At 38.7% G+C, this 12,118-nt stretch overlaps 1 protein-coding gene across 2 annotated transcripts in view; it reads left to right on the top strand.

Annotated features, from left to right (window-relative positions):
- The window catches only part of DCDC2 (doublecortin domain containing 2), a 102,414-nt gene extending 92,546 nt beyond the window's left edge, over positions 1 to 9,868 (top strand). For both annotated transcript variants that reach the window (XM_006034421.2, XM_025216426.1), the window contains 2 exons: positions 792 to 1,118; positions 3,072 to 9,868. In XM_006034421.2, the coding sequence (XP_006034483.2) occupies positions 792 to 1,118; positions 3,072 to 3,179 (435 nt within the window). In that variant the 3' untranslated portion in view covers positions 3,180 to 9,868. The remainder of the gene's footprint in view (positions 1 to 791; positions 1,119 to 3,071) is intronic.
- Positions 9,869 to 12,118: the final 2,250 nt, after the last annotated feature.

The raw sequence follows: 12,118 nt of genomic DNA, 5'->3' as shown, positions 1-12,118 counted from the left end.
AGTGTAAGGTAACTTCCTCATAGGTAAAAGGACACAGTGTACTGTTCCACCAAATTAGTGTTCTTGCAGTGACTCAGGTTGCCTGTTCTCCAAGCTTGCACAACCAAATTGCAAATGTCAAATGACATTTCACAACCAGAAACATCTTTCAATGAATAGTGAGAGTATGTTTGAAGGGAAAATTTATTTGACTAGTAGAAAATCCAGTTTATTGCAATCAAATTAATGTGTCAGACATCAGGCCTAGATGGGGGCCTGCCACTGGGACTTATACTCCAGCCCCAATTTCTTCTACCTCTTCTCTCTCCCTACTTCTCTGTTTGCCTGAGAGAGGAAATTGGAGCTGGAGGACCTAACCCTGGCATTGGTGAGGACCTTAGGAGTTGGGAGGGGAATAGGAGGGGAGGGTAGTCAGGGTTGGATGGTAAACTTGGCTCTGGGTCTAGCAAGAAGTGAGGAATCCCAGCAGGGTCTAGTAGTACCTCAGGACCCAGAGTGGGACCTGGAAGCCAGACAGCTCACAGGCTGTCCACCTGCACTCCCTCCATCTTCCATGGAGATGAAACAAAAAAATGAAATATTTCATAATAGTACCTCATTAAAAAGGTACCATTTTGGAGCCCTTCATGCACTTTGGGAATATTTCAAAAGGCTTGTAAGTGGTACAGCTGGCCCTTTGAAACAATTCAATTGTTATGTCTATCCACAGCCTATGTACATACTATATTACAGCACATTATTTTTGATTACAGATGCTTGCCAGTGTATAATACTGTTCTTGCTTTCATCAGAGGCCAGCAGAAACTGTAGATGAGGAAGAAAATGACCACCAGGAAGAAGAGAAAGATGAGGGAAAGGAAACATATGGAGAGATGAATGGAGAGGAAAGTTTGGAGGCTGGTAATGAAAGGAATGGGCTGAAAGAAAATGAAGAGGAAGTAAATGGGCATTATGAAGAAGAGGAGGGAGAAGATGAGGAGGTTGGCTCAAAGGAAGAAGATGAGACAACCTCCTTAAATGGCAAAACAAATGCAGAGAATGGTGAAACAATGGAACAGCTTAATTGTCACAATGAAGAGGAAGCAAAAATACAAGAGGAATTGGATTGTCAAAGCCAGGTAACAGTTAATCCTTTCAAACTTTTTTACAATTATGCTATTACTTCTTCATTCCAGCACTAGGTTTCTGGGCCTTGAGTTGAGGCCCATTGAACTTCATTTTGGAGGAACAATGTGCTCCAGGGTGGGAGGGATGCTTTAATTAGAGTGGCCACGAGGGCTGCTCTAAGGTGCTGGCAGTGTTATGTGTTTTCAGTGTGCTGCACTTCAAAATGGCGGTAAGGGTGCTTTACCTAAGGCTCATTCAACAAGCTTTAGTTAAATTGCCCCTGCCACCATTTTGAAGCGCACGGATGCTGAATACATGTGAAGCAGAGGCTGCTGGAGCATGCTAATTAGCAGAGTTGATTAATTGAGTCTGCTCTGATTCTTCTAATTAGCACGCATTGGAGTACATGTTCAGCATGTGTATAGGTATCTCTAGAGCCTACCCTGCAATCTTATGAGCAGTGATTTCAGAATTCATTCTCCATCTGGAAAGTATGTAATGTATCTGTTGCTCCATCCCGTGGTCCAGTCTGCTGGCCCTGCTTCCATGACTAGGCAGAAATTTGGATGTGTAGAACATTTTCACTCTCAAGAGCTAAGTTCTTGTATGGTTTGATACTTCATTGTTCCCTTGGTCAGAGCAGAGAGACAATGTGATGTTGCCCGTTCATGCCTACTAGTTTACAGAACTGTAATACTTTTTTTAGTTGGATGAGTCACCATGCACAGAAGTTGCATTAAAAAACATTGCTACTCTTATTTGGGTCAGCACAACTGATTTCTTTTGTTTGGTTGGTTTGAAAGAGACAGTTAACTAAGGCTCTTACAGGCAAGGGACTCTCTTTAAAAACACAAGTATTGTCCCTGAAGACAAAGAGTGGAGTATCACACTTAGATATGATTGCTGCTGTACTCTTCTGTATGCTAATAAGAAAGGGCCTTCAGCAATAGGAAATGGAAGTGGGAATATCTAGTGTCGCAGGAACTATCCCAATGTGCAACTTGATCAGGAAACAAATTTTTCACAGCTGAAGTGGTAGGTAGGTATAAATATAATATGTTAATATAATGTGTAAAAATACTGTAGTCCCCAGTGCTGAAGTGGGATGGACCACTGCCTGGTTCTGTACCATTAGGAAAAGAAGAACATTTATATATGTATACAGTCTCATGAGCCTCAAAATAGCATTTCTTATTTCTGACGTGGACATTTATTCTGTTTCCACTTGTGTGATATGTAAAGTTCATTTTTTCAGTTGAACCACAGAAGGAAAGGCTGTGTACCAATGAAATTAATTCTAACCAGTTCTAGGCTTTATTCTATACTTGACATGGTGACATAAAACCTTTTGGAAACACTGAAGTAGTTTTCAGAGCTGCGAGGGTTTATGCTGGAGGTTGGTAAAGTTTTTTCAGCAGGGGGGCCAGAATGATCCAGCTCAGGTTGGAGGTGAATAGACATTTGGGCCCAGCCACTGCTCCTCCCCATGGCTCAGCTCCAGTGTGGCATGGCAAAAGCCCTCATGTAGAGCAGGCAGAGCTTCCTCTCCACCAGAGCCCCAGGTGACTGGCTGTGGCATGGCACAGGGGGAGACTCCTGTCCCTGAATGCTGCCATAGCCATGGCTCTGTGGGCTGAACCCAAAGGCTTTGCAGGCCATATCCAGTTGGGACATAGGCTGCTGACCTCTGATTGATGCTGTCAAGAGAGGTAACACTTTTTGGAGGTCCAGTTTGGAAGGTATGCTTGCTGGTTGGGAATAAACCAGAGACATGCTCTAATTGGGGTAAAAAATCTGCTCCTTTTGCTTTTACATATCCTATTTATTCAAGATAAACAAGACTCTCAGCCTCCATTGTTTTACATCAATTCTAGCATGACATATTTAATGAACTACACATTGGAATGCAATGAAATCTGTTACCCAATAAACTGAAAATATTTATTTGGTTCCTTTTTCTTTAGGCTGACACTCATCCTGAAAAAACATCAACAAACCCAAGAGTAACTATCACCAGCCCACAAGAAAGTGAAAAAAATGAACAAACCAATGAATATGCTGCTGTGGCATAGACATGAAAAAGTAGATTAGCAGAAAATTAAGGATTGTAATATTTGAAATTGAAAGCATGTTATTATCTGTTATTGATAATTTATAATGTGAAGATAGAGTTGAGTACCACCTATTGAGTCTTGAAATAGTATTGCCATATAGAATGACATAGATAATGAACATGAATGTTTATTAAAAAGAAGATTGAATTATTTTCTCAAGATGTGACTTTCAGATAGATTTTAGGGGAAAATATAAGGGGTTTGTTTAGCAATGCAGTAAATAAATGAACTATTTCTTCTGTGTTATAAGATGATAAATAGTAATAGAATCAACTCTGTGGCATTTTTCCAATGTGCTCAAAAAAGCATAAGTTAGACTTCAGAATTTTTCAACAGATTTATCTAGGAAAGATAAATATTTTTGTGACTTTTTCATTTGTGTAACGTTTTTCCTAGATTAATAAGCTGCTAAAAATATTACATGTACTTTGTTTCCAAGTATATGTTTCAGAGATAATGAATCAGACTCTCTACTCCATGGAATTATACCCGGCTAGAACTGGTGCAGTGCAATGGAGAGTCTTTCCCAATGTTACTGGACAGTGGCTTTCCATTGCATTCAATTTAGGAGCAGTAGGGAAGATTGTATTAATGCAAAGCATGTATTTAGCACTATAAATATATGTTGTACAGTTTAAACTAATGCTACAGCTTGTTTGCTGCTCTAAGAAGCCCTATTGATTTCTCCAGGTGTACCAATGTATAATGATCCACACATGTGGAGAAATTTGCAGGATTTGGGCTGTTGAGGAAGACAGCTTCTCTCAGAAACATACTGATTTATTTGCTTTTCAAAATTTGGTAATGTATCTGGTCAAAATGCTAAATGTATATAATATTATCGGTTAAGAAACCTAAAGAGCAGGTACATAGAAGTGCAGTTAGCTTTGACTAGCTTTATAAAGACTGGATTTTGATTGGTTTGAAATTCAAGCAATAAGAAACTAATTTATCACTGAAAACAATAACCCATATCCTCAGTTGGTGTAGATCAGCATAGTGCCATTGAAGTCAATGGAGCCATATGAGTTTACATACCACTTGAGGATCTTGCTCACCAGTTTTGCACAAAACTCTGTGCTAGGTGTTCTGTATATGACAGTTCTCAATGACAACAAAGTTAATTTCACCTCTTCTAATTAGCTGGTTCCTGATAGGCTGTGATGTCATTTGCATTAGTAAATAAAGCATTCATCTAGAATGTGGTAGCTTTGATGACATTGACTCTATTGCCCCTTTGGAGCCAAGCCTTGACCAATGCTGCCAATAAGTAGGAAGTCATAAGCACAGGGTTATTCTCAGATCTTGTGTATAAATCATTTATTGTACAAAAGCAAGTGGGACTTTTAGGTCTTGCTTAGGAGTAGCTTATTTTATTGCTTATGCTAGAAAACTGTTACTATGAAAGACTTAATGTCATTTTTATTGTTGATAAGAAAATACTAAATTCATGAAAAATTGCAAAAAATGTTTTTGAAAACTGTGTAAAATCACTTATAATTGGAAACCACAAATTTCTCCAGCCACTATTTTTCTTTTAATTTATTGTTTTATGTATTTGATAACACTTTGTAACAGTCTGTCTCATTCTGTAAAAGTCAGTGTCTCCCATACTGAAAATGTTCTTCTCCATATTAGTGGGAACAACAAAATCTTCATCCTTTTTTGTTTTGTTTTTTAAAGACTCTTCTTTACCTTTATTTGAAAGGTAAAACTGAAATTGTTTTTTTAAATTAGTCAGTTATAAAAATTCGACAGTATACCATTAACTTTTATTTAACTTTATTAACTTACTGCATTTCATGAGGAAATATTCAATTTTTAAATACAAATTTCTGTCCTAGTTATCTGCAAAACATCTTTGGATGCTTTTCTATAAAGTTGCAACAGCTTTTTAGAAAACAGGAGCATTAGCATTTTCAGTATGTTACCTCTTGCAGTGACATATAATTACAAATATGAGTGCTGGTACCAGGCACTCTTGTGTTATTTCAAATAGAGGTTTAGCTTGCTGGGACACAGGTAGTGCTGATGACTTCCCAGTAAAACTGAAACAAAAAGCATTGCAACTGTGTGTGGGGCCCTGACAACAGATTTTCTGCTTGCTTGGTATATGTTTGCTGGCTTATGCAAGTTATGAGTATGTGTTATTGTATTAACTTCAAATGCAGAAATTAGAATTTTTAAAAACAGTTTGCTTGTAAGGGGAAAGATTCTAAATTTGATTTTAGATCACAAGCAGCTTGGTCTTTTAACCCAATCTTTGGAGGATTGATTTTAAGTCTGACAACCTAGCACAGCCTATACATGTGCTCTAAAGTGTTTCTATTAGAACATGTTGGAGCAGACAGCTGGAGCGTTCTAATTAGAATGCTCCCGTGTGCTGCAGTGCTGCATGTATTCCCCATCCCACGTTTCAGAATGGCAGTGGGGAGCTTTAACTAAAGCTTGGCAAACAAGCTTTAAGGCACCCATGTGGCCATTTTGAAATGTGGGACACTAAATACACGAGACACTGTGACGTTTTAATTAGTGGCTCCCAAAAGCTGCTTGAATTAAAATGCCCTTCCCCCACCACCCAGAAGCACATGTATTGCCACCCCTAGTGATTACAATGCAAGCAGTCTGATCCTACAGTCTTTGCATTGTACAGAAGTCAAATTCTGTGGGCCTGTTTCTGCAAATGTAGAAGACAATGTGGTGCTGTGATGATATCATAACTATTAGATAGATACGGGGTGTGTGTGTGTACACACGTGTGTGTGTGTGTGTGTGTGTGTGTATATATTCTAACCAGTTCTAGGCTTTATTCTATACTTGACATGGTGACATAAAACCTTTTGTAAACACTGTAGTAATTTTCAGAGCTGTGAGGGTTTATGCTGAAGGTTGGTAAAGTTTTCCAGCAGGGGGGCCAGAATGACCCAGCTCAGGTATGCACACACACGCACATGCACATAAACATATGCACACATATACATATAGTGTAGTTACGGTGTGTAAATACAAATATATAGTGTAGTTACGTATATTTATAATGTATTTACATATTATAATATTTGAAAATGACTTAATATTGTGTATTTTCATTTTTGGATGTTTGTCTTGAGACACCATGCTGAGGCTTAATGCTGATCCCCTGTCTTCTGACACATGGGTCCATTTTTAAGTTATTTCAGTTTAGGCACCATAAATGTATGTACCCAAAATTGCTGTTCTATTTGAAAATCTTGGCTTTTAGGAGAGGAGGCATTTTCTCAGGATTATAGTACACAAATTAAGAATGGACTTGTTTATATATGTGTTCTTCACCATTGGCATTCAACCAGTAATAAGAGTAACTTTATCTCTTCACTGGTGCTATCCAAGGAAATGATCAAAATCCCCGTACATCTTTCTAATTTGTAAACATTTTGTGGAGTTATAGTGGGAGATTATTTCCAGTTCAGCAGCTCATTTAAGAATATGCTTAAATCCCCTCAGATTACAGCAGACACTTTATAATTAAACTCAGACCTAAATGCTTTGATGAAGTAGGTGCAAAATCAAATTACAATATATCTCAAGTGAAGTGAAGACAAAAGTGAAGAAATTGTTTTAAAAAATCCCATCTAAAATAGGAGTAAGTAATTTAGCTGATAATAAATCACTCCAAAATATCAGAAGGTACAAAACAGAGTGTTGCCTATTGGTATTTTGAATAACTGTCTTAGAGTTATATTAAAGTAACCTTTAAAGATTACCTAAAACTAAATAAAATATCTTAAGGAAGAATAGATTTGCTAAAATTATTTTATTATAAAGCAGCTTATTTTTTTTTAAACCACAAATGCAATAATTCACAAGAGGACTTGTGATTTACTCTTACAGCTGAGTTGTACGCACAGCTAAGCTGTACTAGAATATCCCATTATTTTTGTTACCTACTGCCTCACCCTGATTTGTTCCATCCACTTATGTCCTGATGTTTAGATTATAAGCTTCATGAGGAAGAGACTGCCATTTACTGTATGTGTCTCTGCTGTGGAGGGCAACAGCCCTAGACTCTACAGCAATAGTAATAACAGGAGCAATTCCCCAGGGTAAATATTCCTAGAAAACATAATTCTGTGTGGTCAAAACTCTTCCCTTCTAGCCAAAAACACTCTGGACATGCCAGTATACAGTAAGCCATTGACTTACTTAAGGATTGCTATTTATGGATCTGTGTGTGTGTGTGTGTGTGTGTGTGTGTGTGTTGGGGGGGGGGCTGTGTGAAAACGTGCACAATGCATGCAGGTAAAGTTTTGTACCTTTTTACGATAGGTAGGATATTACTGGCTTCTCGTGATATCTTATATTTATAATGCAGGACACCCTTACAACCAGTAATATCCTACCCACTGAAAAGAGACTACATGTGTTTTCTTAAGTAAAACATATTCTTAAGCATTTTGCTGCACTAAGGTAGAACATTTAAAACACTTATCTGGATGCTGGTAAGAACAGCAGCCTACAACTAGCAGTAAATCTGCCAGGAGCTGAGGAGCTCAGAAAAAAATAAAGCGATTTAGTTTGGAATGTTCAGGGAAGAGATCAGCCCCTCTGCACAGAGCAGGAACTGGGGTGCAGCAGGGGGTGGGCAGTACTGACTGGGTCACAAGGGGTGGCCTGCTGTCAGTAGAAGGCTGCCAATTCCTGATATACTTCATCAGATGCCGTCAGATACCATCTGAAGAAGTACGTTGTTAACTATGAAAGGTCATGTCTCCCTCAGTCAGTAAGTCTCTAAGGGCTTTTTTACACATGCTCCGGGAGGTGGGAGTGGGTGGTGCTTTAATTAGTGAATCATGCTAATTAAAAGCACCCGATCATCACGTGTATCAGTATCCCCACACTGAAAAAATGGTGGCGGTGTGCTCTGCACTAAAGCTTATCCAAGCTTTAGTTCAAAGCACTTCATGCCATTTTGTAGCACAGAGATGCTGATACACATGACGCTAGAGTCTACTGGAGCATGTTCATTTCCGCGCTCCAGCAGACTCGATTAATTGAGTCTGCTCTGATGCTCTGTATTTCCAGCACATTGAAACAGGCTTCCTGCACGTGTATAGGAGTCCTAAGATGTTCCCCCATTCTGCCTTCAAACTAACACAGCTCTCTGCTCGAAGAAGAATATAGAAGTCTTTCCTTCTAGCTACAACATAATGGCTATCTAAGTCAGAACATGCCATTAAATCATAGGGATGATGCACATATAACCTTCATTAGCATATAATACCAGCATTCAAGTGTTGCCTGCAGATGTCTACATTTCATGAAAAACAGCAAAATACAAATATGCATATATACAATAAAAGGCAGTTACCTGTGTTACTCTGAAGTCAGCAGGGTAGGGAAGCACCTTAGATACCAACTAGTTCAGAGGCATACACTTTTGTAGATGAGACTCCTTTACCAGATGCTGTGGCAAAGGAGGCTGCCACCTATGAAAACTTATGCTTCTCTATACCAGTTAATATACATTATGATTATACTGCGATTATAATATTTTCATGAAAAAAGAAAGTGAAGTCCTAGCCCCGCTGAAGACATTGTTACAATTGCTGTTGGCTTCACTAGAGCCAAAGTTGCAGTCAGTATATATGATTCATGAGCCCACTCAACCACAAATTCAGAAGGTGCCCACTGCCCATATGGTCCCTAGTTTGGCATAAATGAGAGAGGTTCACGCCTTATAATATATATATCAATTACATGCTGTTTCATTATGGTGATTTGCTTGTTTGTTTTAGTGGGCAGTTAAAGGCACTATCATTATTCTTCCTGTTCACATTAGTTAATCTTTGTGAGCATTAGTGATTCTTAGTTGGAAAATAGAACATGAACCTTTCCTCAAGAATCTCACCTGTATGCACCCTTAGTCCTGCACAAGTAATTGGTAACTCAGAGTGAGGGAAAGGGAGATCAAGCTCTTAATTTGAGCTGCCTACTTGGAATATTATTTCAAGATATTTGTGTTTTCCAAACTCTGAAGTGAAACGAAAGAAAATGCTCTCCAAGATGAAAACCCTCTCTTTACTATCAAGCCAAAGTAGCTGGTCTGGGCATTGATTCCTTGCACTTGCCTCATTCTCAGCTTCCATGCTAGTGATACACCTATATGGGATGCTCATGCAGAACTAAGCCATGGGCTGCACAGATAATTATAGGTAGTTTTCAACATTATTTTCTCTTTCCCCCACTCTTCCTGTTCAAAATGAGTGATATCAGCAACAGCTCACAAAGAAACAACCTAAAGAAGAAGGCTAAGTTTCCCCTCACAGGCTAGCCCAACAACATGCTTGGTAGCAAACTATGGTACCTGGAAGAATTCAGTCATAATTGCAGTGGTGTCAAAGGCATGGCTCAACATATCCAAAGCATAATTTCCAGCTGGGATCTACCTGATTTCCTTTCTGTCCAAAGAGGAGAAATAAAAGGAACTTTGGCAGTTATCCTGTCACAGCCCTTGCCACAAACTCATATGGTTACATTATTTTTTTTAAAAACAAGCATTAAAGAAAATATACTTTGCAAAACTACTATGTAAATCAGACACTATATTGTAAAATGATAGAATGCTTTTGGTAACAAAACACCTATTTATTTATAAAGAGAAATCTATGCCTTCATTCATCTCTGTGTGTTTTTTTTCCCCTTATCTTGTTGTAGACCTAGCATTTTGAAAGAAACTTTAAAAGTAAAAAGATTGACTTCTATAAGTCTTATCAGATTTTAGCAGATGAAAGATGCCTGTATATAAACCCTTTCTCTGTGTGTGTTATCAGTGATTTCTGGCTCATTGCAGTTAATTGGATTACTTTTGGGAATTGTGTTCATAAGTGTGGATCCTTAGTGGAGGTAGTCTTCTGAAGACTGGATTTGGGAGAGTGAAAACTGACAGGGATGCAATAAGTAAGAGCAGTGACCTTATAAATTGAGAAATAATTTTCCTTTCATTGACCTTTGGCACAAATAGTTTAGCAGTAGTTTAAGTCTACCGACTCAGACCTTTAGAATCAAGCCAAGTCATGACACCGAGAGGTCAAAGTTCCAACAAAAGGCTTGTAAAATTCTAAGAAAATTACATCTCTAAAAACAGATTACATGATTTTCAACTCTTAGTAGAATAGAGAGATTTCTTGCTCTTCTCCCAGTCTGTATAATACATAATATAAGGGGAGTTCAGCTTTCAAATATGAAAACAAATGTTATTCCTCTTTCACAAGCAGTTCCACTTTGCAGAAATTTGTAAATGATTGGAAGTTAATACCTTCAGCTTTATACAAAAATTGTACAGTGATAAATCCTGATAGTATAGCAAAAGAACCGACCTTTCACTGTTGCTTTTAAAATCACATTTTTTGAAATTGTCACATGAAGTAAGCATTGCCTACATTATATCCATAGCTGAGTAAGATGATCCAGTCACAACATTGTCTTCTGATTCAGTTAAAGCATGGTTAACATTTGGACTATGGTAGGATCTGGTTGTGTTGTAGGCTGTGGTTTACGTTGATTATGGGGATACAGCTGAGTCCCATTCCCACTTTTCATTTTGACCCTTTTGCAACCCCATCACCTGACTTGGCTTGGTTGTAGCACATATAGTTCAATATGTGCCTATCACAGGATGAGCTGAATCTGGTTAGGGCTTTGATTTTTTTCGTGGAGCAGGTAACTGAAGACTGTAAGCAAGGGTGAGGGAAGGATTCTAAAACCCTTCTGCTTGGCTGGAGACAGACTTTAGGGAGGGTTTTGGGTAGGGAGAATGATCTGTGAGAGCAAGAGCTTGTTGGCAAAGCTGTCTAGGGAGAAGCTGAAGATGCATGTTCTAGGGTGAGGATTAAGCCCTAGGAAACAAACAAATCAATGTAGAAGACAGCCCCTAAGGGAGAACAAAGTGATGGAGGAAGCTGGAGTGAATGCCTGCTTTCACTGCAGCTGTCAAGATCTGAGTTCCCTTGGCTTTCCAGTCCTGCTCTTCTTAGAGGCAGAGCTCTACTATAAAGAAATGGGATTGGTAGATCCTCTTTCTTCATTTGCACTAGATAGTAAGTGCTTCTGGCTTCAGCAGGGACTTTAAACAGCTCTACTGCACTGGGAAGATTATCTTCAAAAGAGTCAAGTTGACATACAGCAAAGAAACAAGGTGAATGGATATGTACCAAACATCAGATGGGTAAGCTACACCCTCATGCTCCCTATCCTGAATACATGGGACTGTACAGCTTTGGTACCTTGATTACCAAATAGTTCCAATTTTAGGTAGCTTTTTATGCATCTGAGTATGGGCTTTCCCTTGTACTTATCTTTCTCCCGCTGACAAAATGTTCCTAAGTTATCCTTTGGGATACAATCTGTTTCTATATGTGACATAAATCTCTCCATCTCAGACTGCAGCAATTATTCTCCTAGTTCCTTTATGTGAGTGGATATTTCCAGAAAACAAAGCCTGTACTGTCTAGGTGGGAAATTCTTGGTGGAAGAGACTGACATCTTCCTTCCTTGAAGCTTCAGTCATAAATTTCTGTTGTGCATTACCCCCACACCTTGCCCAGCTAGTGAAATGAATAGGAGGAGTTGTTCATCCTCCTATAGTGTATGACTGCTGTGTAGATGTGCTGTAGTAATTCTAACTTGTTGGAGTTGCTTCCAACAAATCGGGTTCACAGGAGACCTGATGTGAATGCAAGTTTTCTCATAATAGCTATCTTTTCTGTGTGTCTTACAAGCCACGACCTGGCACACTACAGCTTAAAAGATTTGTTTCCAAACATCTTTATCACACGAGTTAGAAATAGTTTTATTATAGAAGAGATTATAACTTCAGGACTGTCAACCTCTTGGGTGCTCCCAGTTGGCAATCTTGTCCT

The sequence above is a fragment of the Alligator sinensis genome, unplaced genomic scaffold, assembly GCF_000455745.1.
Source record: "Alligator sinensis unplaced genomic scaffold, ASM45574v1 scaffold969_1, whole genome shotgun sequence".
In the NCBI taxonomy this organism is placed as follows: domain Eukaryota; kingdom Metazoa; phylum Chordata; order Crocodylia; family Alligatoridae; genus Alligator; species Alligator sinensis.
The sequence above is the reverse complement of the archived record's forward strand: the minus strand, read 5'-3'. Positions and strand labels throughout refer to the sequence as shown.